This window comes from Notamacropus eugenii, chromosome 2 (assembly GCF_028372415.1).
Source record: "Notamacropus eugenii isolate mMacEug1 chromosome 2, mMacEug1.pri_v2, whole genome shotgun sequence".
NCBI lineage: Eukaryota > Metazoa > Chordata > Mammalia > Diprotodontia > Macropodidae > Notamacropus > Notamacropus eugenii.
Window position 1 is genome coordinate 380,887,374 of NC_092873.1, and position 19,136 is coordinate 380,906,509.

At 48.7% G+C, this 19,136-nt stretch overlaps 1 protein-coding gene across 1 annotated transcript; it reads right to left on the reverse strand.

Annotated features, from left to right (window-relative positions):
* Nucleotides 1-493: 493 nt before the first annotated feature.
* On the reverse strand, nt 494-11,164 carry CRABP2 (cellular retinoic acid binding protein 2). Its single transcript, XM_072647269.1, has 4 exons — nt 10,897-11,164; nt 2,596-2,774; nt 1,720-1,836; nt 494-1,083 (listed from the first exon to the last, which is right to left on the reverse strand). The coding sequence occupies exons 1-4, from the start codon at nt 10,964-10,966 to the stop codon at nt 1,033-1,035; spliced, it is 417 nt and encodes a 138-aa protein (XP_072503370.1). The 5' UTR covers nt 10,967-11,164; the 3' UTR covers nt 494-1,032.
* Between the last annotated feature and the right edge of the window lie 7,972 nt (nt 11,165-19,136).

Here is a 19,136-nt window from a genome sequence, read left to right on the forward strand (position 1 = left end):
AGCCAAGGCTTAAGAAGGAGGGAGTGGTTGACTAGTAAAAATCATTCCCAACAAACCTGTGAGGTAGGTGGCAAAGGTATTGTTCCCTTTCTCACAGACTGGATAACTCATGCCTGGGGTCAGAGCCAGGAAACTCAAAACTAGGCCTTCTGGATGCTCCTTCCCCTACACACAGGGGTGGATAGTTGGAAATGCCGTCAGGAGGTCAAGAAGAATGAGAACTAAGGAAAGATCACCAGATTTGACAGCTGAGGGGTCATTGGTACCTTTTTAAAGGAGCATTCCACTGAGTTGTGGGGGCAGAAACCAGATTTCAAAGGACCAAAGGAGAAGGGAGGAAATGTAGGCCATGCATTCAAAGACTTGGCAGTAAAAAGCAATATGTCTTTTTACCTGCTGCCCACCCACTTATCTCCCATTTTCCTGCACCCACACCCATCCTCCCAAATTTCCCTTCTCCCTCCAAAATCAAACACTAGTGGTCAGAAAGAGGTTTAGTTTTCTAATGGTTTAATAACATTAACAAATAAATATTCCAAATTGAATCAGCTACAGGGATATGGGGAAGGAAGAGAATGCTGTGGGATAGAGGGAGAGGCCTTAGAGATAAAACAGAGACCATGGACTTCTGTCTGGTGTTAATGGGGCGCACTCTCTTGCTTTTGCGCTCTCTGTCTCTCAGAAATGGAGAAGACCTCTCCTGGGCGGAGTCTCTTGATCAGAGACAGAGGGAGGGAAGCAAAAATCCCTGGCCAGAGTGGTCAGGGCTTCATTGAGGATGGGTCAGGTAAAATAGGGAGGGGTAGAGGAAGCAGAGATGGGCTTCAGGAAGTGCCCAGGGATGTTGGCTTCCGGACATAACAAGAGGTGGGGCAGGATAGGGGAGCAGGGCAGAAAACTAGCCAGGTAGAGTTGGAAGGAAAGTGTGACAAGGTAAACAAAAGACTTTGAAGTTGAGTAGTTACTGGGAGGCCATGGAGCAGGAGAGATGCAGAAGATGGAGAGGACCCTGCCAGGACATCCCTTCAGCGCTCATTCTCTGACGTAGACTCTGGTGCACACCACGTCGTCTGCTGTCATGGTCTGGAAGGACAGAAACTATGGTCTAGGGGAGGGGACTGAGGCAGTCCTCTGGATGGGTGGGGGTAGGGTGAAGCCTGGCTCTTCCTGCCTCTGTTTCCCCTCTGGGGACTGGCCAAGGAGACTTGCCTGGAGTCAGTGGTAGAAAAGGGCATGATTATTCTCAGCCTTCCCAGTGTCAGTCCTTGTGCGAAGAGAAGGCAAAGCCAACACTCCTTCCCAGTACAGACCACAAAGAGGCTTTCTTTTCTTCTCTCCTATTCTTTCAGTCCTGGCTTTTTATTCACCAAGGCCTCCACACAAAATGGAGCCAGGCCACCTCCTATCCCCCAGTTTTGCCCAGAGATTAGCTTTCATAGAACTGGGATATTTCAACATGCACTAACAGTAGAGAAAGAAATCTAATGTTAGCCCTGGGGTCCCCCATTATGTGTCTCCCATCTTCCCCATACCTAGCCTTCATACCCAATATGGTAGAGGTCAGGGTTAGGTTAGGCAGTGGGAGGTGGGGATAGGGGGGTGGGACACAAATGAATACTTATTCCATCCACCTGTACAGAACACTTATTAGAATCATGCCTGAGCTAGGGGGTGGGAAACAATTTGTTCTTAATGCAAGAGATGGGGGAAAGGGCTTACCAGGATCAGTTCTCCATCATTGGTCAGCTCCCGGGACCAGGAAGTCTTGGGTCCCTCCCCTTTCAGGAGTCTCTGTTCACAGACCATCTTGTTCTGGTTTTCCCACTTCACCAGGCTCTGAGGTGATAAGGAAAAATAAGTCTTTGCAATGGGGTGGGGTCAGTAGGAGGCAGAGTTCCCCCCCACCTCCATGTTAGCACCCAGGGCAAGCAGCTTTAAAGAGGCTCTCATGTGATATAGCAAGGTAGCTGTTGTCACCAGAGAGGGCTGGGTCACAAGGTACTCCCCTGTGTTGAGCCAGTCAAGCCTTCCAGAAAGAAGCTTCTTATTTTTAACTAATTATTCTTGCCAGCTAATTGCTAAGTTCAGTTGTTTCTAACCCATCTTAATTAGCTTAAGTATTTCTGATGCCCTCTAAGTTTTGGTACTCTGGGGCAAAGTCCTAATTGCTCTACCCTAGTTATGACTTCAGTAAAAGATCCTTACAGATGCTATGTCACAAGAAGTAGATGGAGAATAAAACTCTGAAATCACTGCAATTTAGCTGAACATTTGGAAGCCAGATCACAGAATGGACTTTTTCAGTGAAAAAGGAGGTATCAGTCTTCCTGACCAGAAAAAGAGTAAAATGAGGCAGAAAGGTAGGCTCCAATGGGGTAGTCAAGATGTTATCTAGGGGTGGGGAATCCGTGTGGCCTTCTAGGTCCTTGGTGTAGCCTTTTGGCTGAGCCCTAGTCTTACAGAACAAATCCTTTTATTAAGGGGATTTGTTCTGTGAAGTTTAGATTCAGTCAAAGGGCTGTACTTGAGGACTTAGAGGGTCATATGTAGCCTCAAGGCTGCAGGTCCCCTCCTCCCCCCATAAAGAACACTGACCTTACAGGGCCTCCCGTCCACAGTCTGCTCCTCGAACTCCTCCCCGATTTTGAAGTTAATCTCAGTGGTCCTCACAGTGGTAAAAGTTTTGATGTAGAAACTCTCTCCATCCTGTTTAATCTCCACTGCTGGCTTTGAGGCGGCCGCCACAGCAATTTTTCTTAGCATCACATTCACCCCTGCCATGGGATGGAGAAGTTGTAACTTCCTAACTATGGATGCAAGAACCCCTCCCTGTTGCAAGGTACCACTGGGGAGGGCACCCCCACTCCTCAAGGATCCCACCTAAGCACCACCTGTGACAGGGTACCCTACTGCACTTCCTCTCCCTTGCTTCCCCCTCTTCCAGTCCCATTCCTGAAGATGTGAAGAGCTCCAAATTTGGAGTCAGAAGACTGGAACACAGAAGAGATGCTTGATGTTTCTTGAATTGAAATGACAACTGTCTTCAAATATCCACAGGCTTGAAATATGGTCAAGAAATTAAACTTGGTTCACTTTGGCTCCACAGGACAGACACAGTTGTTGTTTGTCCTTTGTTCTTGAAGAGGACCAGGACATCAGGAAGGTGATGCCATGACTGGCAATTGGATTGGATTTAAGTGAGGCAGGGCTGTGTGAAGTCACCAACCTCACTTTCTCCTCTGGAGCCATCTGGGTCCAGTGGCCAGATATAGATCAGGACCACTGGAGATGGCCCCTGGACAGACACACCATGATATGGTAGAAAGAGCACTGAATCTGAAGACAGATTTGAGAGTAGGCTCCTTTGTGTTCACTTTGTGACAAATTCCTTCTCCCTGAGTCTTTTTTCCCCCTTCTGTAAAATGAAGTGGTTTAACTAGACAGTCTCTAGACTTGACTTCTGGAGGGTCAAATTTCATGATCCTCCAAAGTAGTACCAAAGGGCAAATGTTATATGATAACAGGTTTTAACAGAAGTTAAGGAAAAAAATGTATTACTAAACAGAACTATCCAAAAGTGGAAGTGGGTCATGGAATCCTCTTCATTTTAAGTAAAGGCCAGGTGACTGTTCACTGGGGATATTGCTGAGAGAATCCATGATTTGGGCACAGGTTGGAGAAGATAATCTCTAATGTTGAGTGATTCTGTTCCCACCCTCAATAAAGCATTTATTGAACACCTATAATATGCCAGGTCCTATGAGGAAAAATAATAATAGCTAGATTATAATACATATTACCGTAATAATATAACATATGTAGCTAGCACTTCAAAGTTTGTAAAGCACTTTACACAGACTATTTCCTTTGAACAAGTTGGGGAAGTAGGTGCTACTCCTATCTCCATTTTATAAATACAGAAACTGAGGCACACTGGTTAGATGAGTTGCTGAGGGTCACATAACTTGTATTTGTCTGAGACAGGATTGGAACTCAGACCTTGACTCCAACTCCAGCATTCTATCTACTAGAAGTTCTGTCCTTGAGGACTTTACTAATTGGGAAATAATTCCTATCTATTTTGATGTAGTATTTCTAAGTGCCTGATAAATACCTCACTGGACTGGGAAAAGAACTCTCCTGGAGGCAGGTATGTTTGCTCAGCGGATAGAGCACCAGCCCTGGAGTCTGGAGGACCTGAGTCCAAATTTGGTTTGGATACTTACTAGCTATATGACCCTAGGTAAATCACTCAATCCCCATTGCCTCTAAAAGGAAAAAAAAAAAAAAGAATCCTGGTGCTGTCAATTACCTATTGTGTCAAATTGGGCTAGAACTAGCTATGAGAGCTAATTGTTAAATTTTCAGTGGGGGCATTTATAGCTCAGAATCAGCAAATGCTACAAATGAAGGTTTGATTTAATGGGGTTTTTTTTGTCTAGACTTAAGAAAGTGATGGAGAAAATGTTAATAATGCAGACTAAACTTAAAAGTGCATTGCATGTACTTTTTTTCCCCTTCTGGAGAGCCTGTTGTTAAATATTTACCAGCATGCCCCTGCCTCTGGGCTTCAGTTTACTCTTCTGAAAATGAAGAAGTTAGTAGGATTAGTATTCAAGGTATCTGACTTAGTTGACCTGATTGTCTCATGTATTTCTCGTGTGATGGGGATGGTCAAAGGCCAGCTCTCATTTTATGTTCCATGGAGTAGCCTCAGCAGACTGTTGAGGGGGAGGGGAAGGAGGCTTGTCCCATGACTACACATAAACATGCCTTCTACAAAGGAATGAAATTAGTATTTAATTAGCTTTCTAAAACTGGCATTGAATTGGTATTTACTAAACAGCTTGTTCCTAGTGATCTGATTTTATTGGTAGAATAAAAAAAGAGATGCAGGGCCTTCATAAAAAAAAACAAAACCAAATATGAGAGAATTGGACTAGGTAATCTCTTAGGAGCTATTCGGCCCAAAATGGTACTGGGGGGGAGTGTCAAAAAAGGCTTTTTAGAAGATTGGAGATAGGCCTTGAAGGATGAGAGGGGGGAGACTATCTCTGAAGAGATTTTTCTCCCCTAGGTTTTGAGGTATTTACTAGTCCTATGACTAAGAATCAAGGCACCTGGGTCCCCTGCATGTCTGGGTCCAAGCCTCTATGGGAACAGCCTCTAACAAGCTCTCCCTGTCTCTGTGGCTTTCCTAGGAGTGAATCAGGGCTGGTTCCTAGCAGGGAGAGGCAGTTTCTCTTCCCTTCACACCCTGGCATTTCCTGGGGGCCACCCCTGCTAGTCACTCCTATGGGCTCCAAGAGCCTGCCCTCTCCCACCAACCATTCATGGTAGTATGTTAGATTTTCCAGAACCCCTAAGGTGCTGCTGAATTTAGGTGTACAGACTTCCTTCCACAGGCAGTTCCATCTTTTCTCTTTGCCTGCCCGGTTTGCCCCCTTAGGATCCTCCCCTCAGGCTAAGTCACCTATTGTTCTAGCTTTCTCCCAAACATGCCTGAAAAGGGGTATAGGTTAGAGGGGCTAATTTTTCCTAAACCTCCCCCAGAAGGAAGTTCTTACCTCCTTTCTTTGCCTGCCTCTCTTTTGGTATAGAGAAGTCCTTCCTGCTGTCTGGTCTCTAGATCTGGATTTCGTAACCTGGGATCCATGAATCTGTTTCTATTGATAACTGTATTTCAACAGAATTGGTTTCCTTTGTAATTCTTTGTATTTTATTTTGTGTATGAAAATTTATTCTGAGAAGGGATCCGCAGACTTTATCAGACTGCCACAGAAATTCATGACAAAAAAAAATGTTTAAGAACTTATAACTCTAGGCAAAAGTCAAGTCAGACCAGATAAGGAGAGGGAACAATTTAGTGGGAAAGGGTAGGGGAGAATAAAAGTCTACAGAGAGGAAAGGGAATGTTTGGGTCTTTTGGAGAAGAAACAGCTCACATTTCTATAGTTCTCTAAGGTCTACAAAGTGCATTTCTCAAAAAAAAAAGCCTCATTTTGCAGATCAGGAAACTGAGGTGCAAGACGGATCCGTCTTCTTAATAAGTAAAAGAATGAAAACTCAGCTAGGCCACTACATCTGCCTAGTCCCAGGACACAGCACCCTTCTCAAAATCATTCCCACCTCTAAGCTCACACCACCCCCACAGCCCCAAATACCCACCCCTTTCAACTTCTTTGCGTGAGCAGTCATCAATACTTCCATAGCTTCTGGAAAGTACTTACCAGTGTGAATCAAATTCCTTGACTTAAACTTGTCATCTTCCCCCCCCATTACAGAGTTAGCTCCAAGAGGGAGGGACTAGATAATTTTTTTGGTAGTTGTATTCCTGGCTCTTTGAATAGAGCCCAGAACCTAGAAGAACTTGGTAAGTGCTTTTCATTTCTTTCGAGGTTTGGTGATTTAAGTGCCCATGGGCAATCACATGGAGGAAAGTGTCAGAACTGAGAGATAAACCCAAAAGAACCCTGGGGGCCAGGGGGTTTAAGTCCCAACCCAGAGCCAATATCAGGCCATCCAGAGTTCCGTCCAAGAGTAGAACCACCACCATCCATGAAGGGCTCGGGAATTTTGGGAAACTGACCCGAGCACCAGGCCCTGATATCACTTTGGCCAACCAGAAATTCCCACCCGTTCCCCACTTCTGGGAAGACAAGGAAAGGTTTCTGCACTGCTTTGGGACTCATAACGTACTTCCCTCACAACAACCCAGAAAGGCGATCATAATTTAGAGAATGATTTAAGTAGTAATTGGGTAATAATAATTTAGCTTGAATTTACACATCTCAATGTTTACAAAGCATTTTCCATGTTATCTCATTTGCTGAGGTAGGTAGTACAATCGTTAAATCCCATTTGACAGATGAGGAGGTTGAGAAAGACGGGCAAAGACAGGAAGCCAGAGCTGGGGCATGAGCCCAGGTCTCCGGACGCTAGCTCAGCCCCCTCCTACCCTTCTTCCTTTAGTCCTTTATTCTAGGCATTTCCCAGTTCTCTTAGACATCTGAACCAGGGATCCATCTCATTCCCCCTCACTGATCTCTCACCAACACCATTCTAGTCAATTTGATGTAGTGGAGATTTGAATTCAGAAGACATGAATTCAAATTCTGTCTGTACTACTTATTATTTCTGTGACCTTGGGTGAGCCTCTACTTCTCTGGGTTTCAGATTCCTTATCTGTAAAGTGAAGAAATTGGCCTAGATGACCTCTAAGGCCCCATTCCTCCCTAAATTCTTTAAGAGATAGACTCCAGTGTGGCCTCCGGAAAATCTTGCTTCTGAGGCAAGGAGACTGTCCTTCCCCGTCCTTCCCATCCCTATCACTCTGGGCCCTGCCTCCTCCCCCAGGATTCTTTGTCTGTTCTCTCCTCCAGCTTTTATTGGGGGATGGGGAAGCAAAGAGGAGCAAAATGAAGGGAAGGAAGCAATGAGGCCCAAGGTGTGACCGGAGTCTTGAAGCAGCACCCTAGTCCTACCCACTCCCTCTTCCCCCACCGCCAGCTCCTGGCCTGGGGCTGGGATAGAATTGAATCCTGCAGGAAGGCAGTGGGTGGGGGTGAGCTAGGAGGTCAGGGCATCGGGATTCCCTCCCCACCTCCAGACTCCACTGAGTCTTGGCCTGCCTCCAGCCCATGTTGCTATTAACAAGGAACACAAGCACTTCTCCACCCCAGGGCAGGAGCCCTAGGCCCTGGGAGGGGAAAGGAGCCGAGGACTCCTGGAGAAGGATCCAGGTGTCTCCTTCTGGAAAGCCCAGAGAAGTTTTCCTTCTCCAGCTGTCTCCTGAGACCCTAACTCCAAACTAAAGAGAGATGACAACACTGGTATTCTTGATGCTTGAGATCTCAAAGCATTTATCTCCTTTGAGGGGAAGGAAAGAGTTGCAGATGGAAAACCAGACTACCCCAAAAAGAAAACAGGATTGGAAAGGGGAACAGGACCAGGTTTCCTGTTTTACTCACCTGTAGGACTTGGGGGGAGGAGTAAAACATGGCATCTCATACCTGGGCACCAGGAGAGTAAGATGACGGGTACCAATCCACATAGGGCTTGAAGGTTACAAAACATTTAGAACCACTATCTCATTTTACTCTGCTGGCAATCACTCTCCAAGACAGGCAATGCAACCATTATTATCTTCATTTTATAATAATAATAGCTAATGTGATATAGAACTTTTTTTTTAATCTTCACAACAACCTAGAAGGTAGGTACTATTATAATTGACATTTTGCAGATGAGGACATTGAGTCAGAGAGCAGTTAAGTGAATTGATGAGTTATACAGCTAAGAAATATCTGAGGCCAAATGTGGACCCAGGTCTTCCTGACTCCAGGCCTGGCCTTCTATCTATGGCATCTCCTAGAGGAAACCAAGACTTTTTAGGGACAGGCCATGTAACCAGTAAGTGGCAGAGCTGGGGAAAGAGCCTGGGGTCTCCTATATACTGTACTAAAGGTTAAGCCATTCCAGATAGACTTCCTAGGGGTGGGAAGGGAGTGTGGTGGTGTCAGAGGTTTGTTCTCTTTCTCAGGAAAATTTAGAAAAGATTCTGTCCCCATCTTTGCCCTTCCCCGCCCCCCACTGGAACATAACCAGGGAGAGTTGATGATTTCGGCCGACTTTGGCGATGTGTGTTTGTCTAATGGGTCTGTTTTCAATCTGCCCCCAGCAGGTTCTGGGGAGGACACGTGGCTCTAAGAGGACCCTGCAGAGAGGACAAACAGAATGGAGACAGACAGACAACAAGGTCAGGTCTCAGATCTCACTTTCCAGCTGGGGTTGGAAGAACCAGAACTCTTGCCCCAGTTTCCCTTTAGAGTAGATTTATCTGGACAGGGCTCAGGGAAGACAAAGCTGGGGGAGGGAGATGCAGAAATGGTCTCAGACTCTGAAGGGGGATTCTTCAGAGATCTGCCTGGGCTCCATTCCATGGAGGGTAGAACAAAAGGAGTACAAATTAGACTTCAAGAAACTTCCAAACCGTCAGCAGTAAGATACTGGGATGACCAAGTCTCCAAACTACCTGGCCCTCAGTTTCCTCATCAGTAAAATTGGGGGGGGGGCAGATTTGTATAGTTGCTAAGGTCCCATCCAGTTCCACTTTGTAACAATATGACATTCTAACCCTGATCTAGAATCCTTCATAGGGTTCCAAGTCCTACTCTCTGTCCCTTGTCTTGCAGGGTAAGTCCTGCTCAGCCCCAAAGTCCTCTTTCTCCTCTCAGGAAGGTTCATAGCAGCACTATTTGCCCCTTCTTGCTGCTCTGTTCGGTCTCCAGCGTTAGTCTCTCCTGTTATCTAACTTTAATCCCTTTCCCACTGCAGAATCCGTTACTCCCTCTGTCCTGTTATTTCTCTTCAGGGTCCTGAGCCCTAAAGACACCATCTTCCTTCTCTATGAACTAACACTGATTTAGATGTTTAGAGACCTGGGTTCCTGCCCCTAGCTCTGCTGCTAACTTGCTATGAAACATAGGGCAGATCACCCCATCTCTGTGAGTCTCAGTTTCATCAACTGTAAAGTGGATGTGGGGGGAGAGAAGAAAAACTAGATGACCTCTCTAAAGTCCCATGCAACTCTGACAATCTGTAGTTTTTGAATCTCTGAACTCTGTTTGCCAGATTCCTGTCTTAAATCCACCAAGGCACCCTCCTGGAGTCAGAGGACAATTGAAATCAGAGATAGAGGGGAGGGTCTGAAATGAAGGAAGGCTATACAATTCATAGGTGGTCCCTCTCACTTCCCATACTCCTTCAGCAGGTGAGCCCCGCCTAACCAACATGGGGAAGGGTGGGGAGGGGGGAGGGGGGAGTAGGAAGAAAGAAGGGAGCTGGGGTTTGTGGAGAGGGGTGGGGTGGAGAGAGAATTGGGCTTCATGCAAAGCCATTTGATGAAACCTAAGAAAGTGATAATTATCCAGAACTATTTTCCTAGGATTCAGAAGCTGCTGGTGGAAAATATTCGTCTTACAGAATGGGGGTAGGGAGGTGGGAATAGAGCAGGAGAGAGGGAAGGCAGGATGGCTAAGGATAGAGGTATAGAGAAGGGAGTCTGGCTTGGGCACAGGTTGCCTGAGTCTGTCCCTGAAGAGAACTGGGAATCAGGGAGGTGGGAGGTGAGATGGCTCAGTCCTAGGAAGGAAAGGGGATCCCAAGCTGGATCAAGTATATTTTTATTGGATGGAGGAAGAGACAAGGGAGAGCTGGGTGCCACCTACTCTCTCATCGAGAACCTCCAAGGGATTGGATTACTATTTATCAGAGCGAAAAGGCTGAGACCTATATAAAAGAATATAAAAGGGACTGGTGCCAGGTCGACCCAGGCATGTAGCTCCATGAGGAATTTTCCCAGGTGTGACACGTGGGGATTCAGACAACCAATCAAACCTCAGCTGGCAAACTTACCAAATTGAGACCCCCTAAGGAAGTCTACCTGCCCCCATCTCTAGCCCACCCATCCAAATCAAGAAATTAATTTCACCCTTCCCAGAGTTTTGAGTCATTGGGGGTGGGGAACTGATAGGATGACTCCCAGGAAACAGGTAGCATTCAGGCCCCTCACACCTTCTCCCCCGGGGGGAATCCAGGTGTCTATCATTCTCTTTTCCTCTTCTAGGGATCCATATATCAGGCACACACCACCGTCTGGAGGGAAGGCACTGGGGTAATCCCATCCCATCTCCCAAGATTTCAACAATTTCCTCAACTCTCACCCTCACTCAGAGGAGGGAGAACTGACGGGAAATGACCCAGGCATCAAACATCTCCCCCTATCCCAGTCATTTACCCCCTTCCCCGGGTATCTAGGTGTCTGGCACCTCCCCGTTCCCCCGAGACCCATTCTTATTCCGACCACTCGGGGCTAATCCCCAGAGCCTTTCTCACCCAACGCCTTGAGCAAGTCCTCAAAGTTTTCTGAACGAATGATCTTCCAGTTTCCGGAGAAGTTGGACATCCTGGCAGAAGTGGGTAAATTTTCCCCTGGAAATGGGACTTGGAGGACTGGAAGCTAGGGGAGACACCTCCTTCTTCCCACCGTGTGATCTCTAAGCGCCACGAGCGAAGGAGATTCTCACAGCGAAACTCCAAAGCCGGGAGAGTGATCCGGCTTGGGCTCCTTTTATAAGGGCCACTGGCCCCGCCCCGGCTCCTCGGCCTCCGCCCTCCGCTCCGCCCCACCCCATCCTATCTCCACCTGGCGGGGCCCGGCTCCCCTTCGCTAGCAGCCGGGACTTGGAGATGCCAACTCCAATCCCCATCCCCAGAGATCCGGGCTGATCTTTTTCCCCCTCCTCCCAAAGTGCATCCCTTCCCCTACTGTAACCTGGGCCGTGGAGGGAGAAAGGGGGGGGGGGGGGAGAGAAAGAGGTTCTGAACTACTCTGAGGGTTTCAAGGAAAGAGGGGGAAGGGATGCCTGGGTTCTCTTTTTCAGTGAATGGGACAGCTAGACTGGGAGGATACATTCGGTGGGCACAGCGAAAGCCGATGGGGAAGGAGGAAGAGGGGGGCAGAACTGGAAAGCCGAATTCCTGGACCCCTCTTTCTCCACCTCCTAGCCAGGATTCCACCTTGGAATTCTACCTCTCTCCACCTCTTGCTCTCTCCACACACTCCCCACCCTCTTTCAGCCCGCGCTTCAGCCAAATCCTCCAGGTGAGCCTCGGGACTGATTCTAGACGTGCAAGCGCTCTAAAGCTGCTGTCCGCGCCTACGGCGGTGGAGTGGTAAGGGCACTGAGGGTAAGGGATCCGTAAGCCAGACTATCTTTGTACTGCGGGGAAAGAGAAAGGGAGAACAGACCCGAGAAGTAGAGTAGACCGGATGCTCAGGCACCTTCACCACATTTAAGTGGGATGAATCCAGACTTTCTGCTCCTCAGAAGACCACTGAGGGATCAGAAAGAAGGGGAACGAGGCCAGTCCCTGGGTCAGGAAGGTCAGGACAACAGGTGAGGCACTGGCGCCCCCTGCCGGAAAGGATTAGGAAGTGTTGGGGACGTCCAGGGGGTGAGCAAAACACCTGAGTGCCTCCCCCCCGCCCCATACACACTTTGGGGGCTGGGGGCCGAGCGCCGAGATTCCCTTCTCTCCTTAGCTATGTACTTAAAAGACATTAAAGGGTTAATAAAGAACCTGAAAGGAGGTTGTGAAGGTCAGAGGTCACAGCCAATCACCTGACACAGTCCCTTTAATAAAGAACTTTTTTTTCTGCTTTGGCCTAGGAAGAGAGGGGGCCAGGAGGTGGGGAAAGAAGCGGAGAGAAGGGGAAGAGGGGGAGGGGAGAGCTCTGCTAAAAAGCACCTAGGGAGAGGCAGAAGGCTGAAACACCGGACGCCTGAGTCCCCGTGGAGGAGGCTGGCTGGGAGGAAGGCTACCTGGGTGTCCTCCCGAGGGGAGGTTGGGATGGGAGGATGTCTGGATCTCCTGGGGAATGGAGGGTGTCCCAGGGAAGGAGGGCCTTGGGCTCCCGGAGGAGAGGCGTATGCTAGGGTTGGATTGCATGGGGGAGGGGTCCTGTGGGGAGGGGCTCAGGTATCACTTTTCTGGGCACTTATGGCAGCGGAAGAAGTGGGAACCGTTTTGGAAGTAGCTTTGAAGTCTGGAGATCAAAGCAGTTAGGGGGTGGGGGAGACACTCAGTAGGCTCTGGGCAGTAGTCTCGGTCCCTCCGGGGCTGTCACGTGAAAGATCTCGACATCCACCCACTGGAAGAGAAGCATCAAGACAGAAGGAAAGATGGACAGACAGAGGAGGGGGGAGGCAGAGGAGGCGGACAGAGAGGAGGAAGAGAAGACGGCAGAGGGGAGGGGAAACGGAGAACAGCGAAACAGACAAAGATGGGGAAAGAAAGAGAGGGAGACAAAGGGAGAAAGGAGGGAGGAGAGAGAGACCCGAGTACAGAGGGAGAGGGAGAGATTCAGACTGATCTCCCTGTAGCGAAAGAGAGATAAAGAGAAAGAGACAGAAAGAGAGGGGCAAATGAGGGTGAGAGGAAGCGAGACTGGGGGAGAGAAACAGAGACAATGCACAGCACAGAGAACGGGGGCTAGAGGCAGAGAAAAGGAAGAACAAAGAGATAGCGAGTTTCGGAGCTAGGTGAGCAGAGGTAGGCACACGCTGACGCTCTACATCCCCCTCCCCCGCCCCTCCCTATTCTCTGCCATCTCCCTCACTCCCTCCCTGGGATCTCAGCTGAGGGAGAGGCTGCTGGGCTGAGCGGGCCTCGCCTCGGAAAATCTTGTGCATGTGTCCCCCTCGCTCCCGCCCCAACTCCCCCTTCCCCCGGCCCCAGGTCCCCAGCTCCCGCCAGCTCAACTCATTCCAAAGGCACTGATGGAAAACTCAGTCCGAGTCCCGCCTTCGAGCAATTCTGCACACACACACACACACACACACACACACACACACACACACACACACACACACACACGCATGCACACACCCCTCCCGCCCTAACCCAGCCAGTAGTGTGGAGGGAGCTGGCCTGGGGGATGGTACGGTATAGGAAACAGGTTTTCCAGATCTCCAAGCACTTAAACACATGAACAAGGACGTGAGTCCCTGGGATTAAAGAACTACAGGAATGGCTTCAAATGGTGGGATCAACTAACCAGCAAGGGGGAAGGGATGGGAGTTGGGAGGAGCACAGCAGAGAAGAGAAGGCTTTGGGAGGGGGAGGCCTCGTGCAAAACAGCCAACGTGTCAATCCAGGAATGTGAAAGGGACTGTAGAGCATTGGAAAAAAGGGCTAGAGGTCTGAGGCAAGTTCTGTTGGTAAAAGCAAGAGGATGACAAACTGATCTTGCAACAAAGGGATGGCAGTTAGACAGAAAGGATTCGTTAAGAGTGCAGGCAGAGCCCTGTGATCACAGGCAAGTAAGTCCCTTCCCCTGTTCGAGCCTCAGTCTCCCCCTCTGTAAAATAAAATGATGGGGTCTCAGCCTTAGGTTCCTCCCCTGTAAAATGATTGGATCATAAAATCTTACGATTTTAAGAAAGTTAGGAGTGACAAAAGAAACTCAAGAGTTACCTGATTCCTAGGACCCTAAAAATCCCCAGAAACTAATCAGGTGACCCAATATCGCAAAGATACATGAAGGGCCAGTGAATTCCAGGCAAAGGATTTCAAGTGAGAAGAGATTTAGAAATGGAGTCCAACCGCCTCCTTTTACAAGAAAAGCTTAGATGGGAAATGACTGGCTCAAGGTTAAGGAGCATAGCCAGGGACTGAACCCAGTTCCTCTGATAAAGGGATCTTTCGCTTATACTACACTCTCATCAGAAGGGGCTCTATATCAGAAGCTAAGAGCTCCAGGCCAGCTATTGGGTTACTTTGTTAAGTCACCTTCCTTCTCTAGGCCTGCTGGAGTGGCTTGGAATCAGAAGGACCTGGGTTTGAATACCAGCTGTGCAACTGAGCACCTCATTTTCTTCTAACAAAAGATGGAGGCTGCTCCCTATTCTTCCTGGAAATGTCCCAGCCTGCTTTGCAGTCCTGCAGTATCTCTTCCACAGACCCTGTCCCCTCTCTGTATCTCTCCTGCTGCTCTCCCCTAAACTGCCCATGGCCTCTTTCCCCACGGCCCCAGCCCTTCTCCTTCTCAACCAGTTCCAGTCCCTCCATTCTTTCCATTTCTCTCAACTCCTGTCCCTCTTCCCCAATCTTTTCCCTTTCCCCTAGTGTCCCCACAGGTCCCTTCTTCCTTGATGTCTCCTTCTAGCTCCCTTTTTTGGCGTATCTCCAGTTCCCTCCCCTCTCATCTGGCAAATACCCACCTCACTCATGTCTGGCTATCTCAGTCGGGAGAATATGGGAAAAGTCTATATGGATTTTCCCTACCTTCCCCAAAGAATTGACTAACTGGGGCTGGGGCTGGGGGTAGCTCTTGAGTTACAATGCTCTCCCAGAATGCCCCCCCACTCTGCTCTAAACCCAATCTACCCTAAAATCCATTAGGTTAGGAGAAAACAGTCTGATACTACAATAGGAGAGATGGGGGTGACTTCTTTTCAGAGACAAGCCCCGCCTTTCTCTGCTCCAACATCTTTGTAAACTCTCCAGCTTGGGGAGGGGTTATCTGGCAGGGGCAGCACAACTGGGGCTGGGGGACAGAAAGGCTTAGACTCCCCAAATCCTGCCTCTGCTCAGCCAGGCCCAGATTTCCAAAAGAGACAGGAGTAAGACAAAGAGTAGTGAGGCTGGGAGGGGAATTCTTTCCAGATGTGAGAGTCTGCGGTTTGGCCGCTCCAGGGCCTAATCTTCTGCACAGAGGGGGCCGTTTTGCCTGCTGGGAGGGGATCAACCAGACTGAGCAGGGTCAAGAGGTGGGAAATCGAGGACCTATTCCTTCACCCTTTCCATTCTCTTCCCTTCCTGGTGGTGGAGGAGGGGGAAGTACCCTAGTGAAAGGGATTAGGGACAGGGAGACTAGAGGAGAAGGGCAAGAGATTGGGGGGGAGAGAGGAAGGGAATGAGGGAATCCAAAGGATGGGGGCACAGGCTGTGAGACAGAAATAGAGGAAGAAACTGGGGAAAACAGAGAGGCACAGGAGCTGGAGGACAAGGAGAAGGGGGAAAGGGTTGGGGAAGAGAGGAGGAGCTAGGAGGCACTGAAAAGTGAAGGAGGGTAGGAGAGAACAAAGGGACCAGGGTGAACTTAAAAAAGGGAGGAAGTCTAGGGAGAGGGGTATGCAAGGAAAGGGACAGAGGCTGAAAGACAGTGGGGGGGGGGGGAAGGGAAGGGATTGGGGTGAATTAGAAAAGAGAGATGGGGTTGGAAGACATTGATGGGGAGCATCAGGGGCTGAAAGATCCCAAGGGAAAAGTGAGAGATGGAAATGACACTGAAAAGATCACTAGGGGAGGGGGGAGAGTCTAGAGGGTCGTGGCAAGGGTTGAGGGAGAGAAGTAGGAGCTAAAAGAACCAAGGGAGAAGGGTATTGGTTGGGGGACACTTAGGAGAAAGTAAGAGATCAGTGGTGGGACACTGGAGTAGAGGGGATGACCAGGGGACAAAAGAGGCAGTGGCTGGGGAACACTGAATGGAGGATGGAGTAGGGAGGAACCCATTCCAGCATAAGTCATGTTAAGTCTACAAACAACTGGCTTTAATTTCCCACTGGGATCAATAAGAGGAAGGAATTTCCCAAAGTTGCTGGCCTTTTAATTATGACCAAATCAGCAACAGATTCGCCCCCACTGCCCCCTGCCCTGGCCCCCTCCCTCTGAAGAAAGCTTTCATCACAGGCCTCCCCAGAAGAGAAGGCAAAATTCCTAGGTTCTTAAAGAGGGAGAGGCGTAGGGAAAAAAAAGTCTTGAGGATCTGTTCTCACTGAAGATCAATGATATTGCCAGCGCAGCAGGAGGGATCCACGCTGAACAATAGAAAGGTCTTCCTGATAGTTACAATTAGGAGACAGTAACTGAAGGTTGAATTTTTTGTAGAAGAGTTTCTCTTCTTTTGCACCTCTTCTGCTTTGCTGGGAGATGCAGAGGGCGTGAGATATAGCTGGGGGGCCTTGGGGCACTTGGCCCAGTGGCCAGGGAGGGAGCCAATGACCTCTGTAGAGTGTGAGTCAAGAATCATGAGCTCTCAAACAAAGGTGGGGGGGGGGGGGGGGGAGGGTTGAGCCAAATTCAACATCTTGCAGAACTGCCTCACCCTAGGCAGTGTTATGACATCTGCTGGGTCACAGGGTTTGTTTGGCTGGGCATCACTGAGAAATGGAACCCAGGCTCAGGCCTGTTCACCTGGGTCCTCTGCCTCTCACTCCTCTCACTCATAGAGGGAAAAGAACAACAGGAATAGGCAGGACAGTGGATTCTAGTGGACAAGGACAGAGGGCAGAGAAATAGAGAAAGCGTGTATGGGTATGAAAGCTACGAGGCAGGACACCTGGGTCTGAGGAGAGGGAAAGAGAGATGGAAACAGGAAGACAGGAAAGTGTTTCCCCACTGAGTTTGCCTCCTCCAGTCTTTCCCTATCTTCAATCCATCTTTCACAATAGCTACGTGAATTAACCTATTTAAGGTAGAGATCTGATGTCATTTCCCTTTTTAAAGCCCTCCAGTGGCTCCTCATAAACTTCTTACCCTACTATGCCCCTCTCCAGTCTTGCTTCATTTTACTCTCCACACTCCATTGCAGCCCAACTGAACACACACACACACTCTGCACAGAACATCTCTCCTGCCAGACCGTGGTCCCGTCTCCTGTTCATAGGAAATTAGGATTTGAAGCCAGAAGGAGCCTTTGAGATCATAGTCCAGCCCTTTCATTTTATAGAAAAGAAAGTTGAGCCTTGGAGAGGTCGGGAACTTTGCCCAAGCTTACTCGGGCAGTGAGGAACAAAGCTGAAATTCAAATCCAGATCTTGACTCTAAAGCCAAAGGCCTTTTTTTTTTAACCATCCAGCTCATCACACCTCCTCAGGGAAGTCTTCTCTGATCCTCCCCTGCTAAAATTAACCTCTTCCCTCCCCAACGTTCTTAGAGAATGTTGTCTCAGCTTCTCCTGTAACCCCATCACATTGTCCTACATTTATGCTACTGTATCATACTTATGTTTACACGTTCCCTTTAGTGGGGTGCAAGCTCTTTGAGGCCAGGTCCCCGTATTCTGTCATCTTTAGTTGTGTTTTTAGCGCCTAATTCAGTACTCTGAACTCAGAGACGGGGATAGGCACTGGACCCATAATTTCAGTGCTAACAATTCCCTGATGAGGAAATTTTACCAATGCAGGTCTCTCTCTGCAACTTCTAGTCTTAGAGAATTGTCTAAAGCACTAAGTAATGAAGTAATTTGTTTGGGGTAGGTGGATGTCATAGAGCCAGTGGGTCAGAGGTAGGACCGGAACTCAGGTCTTCTCGGCTGAGGCTCTATGTTTCTATGCCTCTATGCTTCTGATGCTCCTCAAGAGATAACAGGTATTAAATAAGGGCTTGGTGAACGAAAGAATGAAAGGAAGACAAATGGATCTTCTCTCATTACCAACTGCAGAGAAATGGATTGGGACCTGACCAGCCCTCCCTTATTCCCCAGAACGCTAACTAAAAGGCTTGATGTTGAGCACTGTTTCTGGAGTCCAGGACCTGGGTTCAAAACCTGACTCTGCTACTTCCTATGTTGGCCATCTCAGGTAAATCACTTCAGCTTCTCTGTTTTCTTATCTGTAAAATACAAAAGGGTTGAATTACGTGTTCTCTACAGCCCCTTCCTTCTCCAAATCTATGATGTTATGACCCTATTATCCTTGGGTTTAGCATCTCAACCCTATTTCAAGCTCAGATATCAGATCTCTTACTGCCCAAGAAGACTGCTCTTATATGGTAAGGAGGTGGAAGTAAGACTGACTACAAGGTCTTCCCAATGGGCATCTGGAAAGAGAAGCCTCTCTGGAAGCAGAGCTGGGGTAGGAGAAAGGCTACCTGATGCAGAGGAAAAGGTCTCTACGATGGCTTTACCAGGAAACCCAGTTTTCCTTGGGATGTGGGTGAGCGGAATCAGGAGACAGAGAGGGAGAAAAGATGGGACTGAAGGCAGACAGAGAGAAAAGAGCCTGGCCCGTTCTTGGGCTGGGATCCTGCTTTTGTTGTACTTGGCCCCACCTGCCCATTTCCCAGCTCCTGCTGCCAACAGCTCTCCCCAGGGCTGGGCTGGGCCAGGCTAACTTAAGGGAGGAGGTAGGGACTGTTGGGCTGGGAGGTCACCTAATCCTGACTGCTTTCTGGTAAATCGAGGGAGAGCAGGGCTATTGAGTGCTCTAAGATTTTTGGAGGGAGGTAAGTCCTGTCCATTTGTCTCCATTTTTGTCTCTTCTCCTGACACTGGTGTCTCGGTCTTTCTACCCCTGTCCATGAATCTGTCTTCCCTAAGCACTCCACTCGTTTCCATCTCATTCAGCACCCTCTTCTTCCACTCTAAGGAGATGCAGGTTAGACTTTTCCCATTTTTATCCCTGCAAAATCTAGTGACAACCCCTTAAGGTAGAAGAAAAGAGGACCTCAGGGGGTAGGTAGTAAGGGAGCTGTTCGGGAACAAGGGAGGCAGCTGCCAACATCTGGTGCTGGGCAGGTCCCAACTTGACTGTGGCCAGCTGCAGCCTCCAAAGTGACCCTCCCCCTCC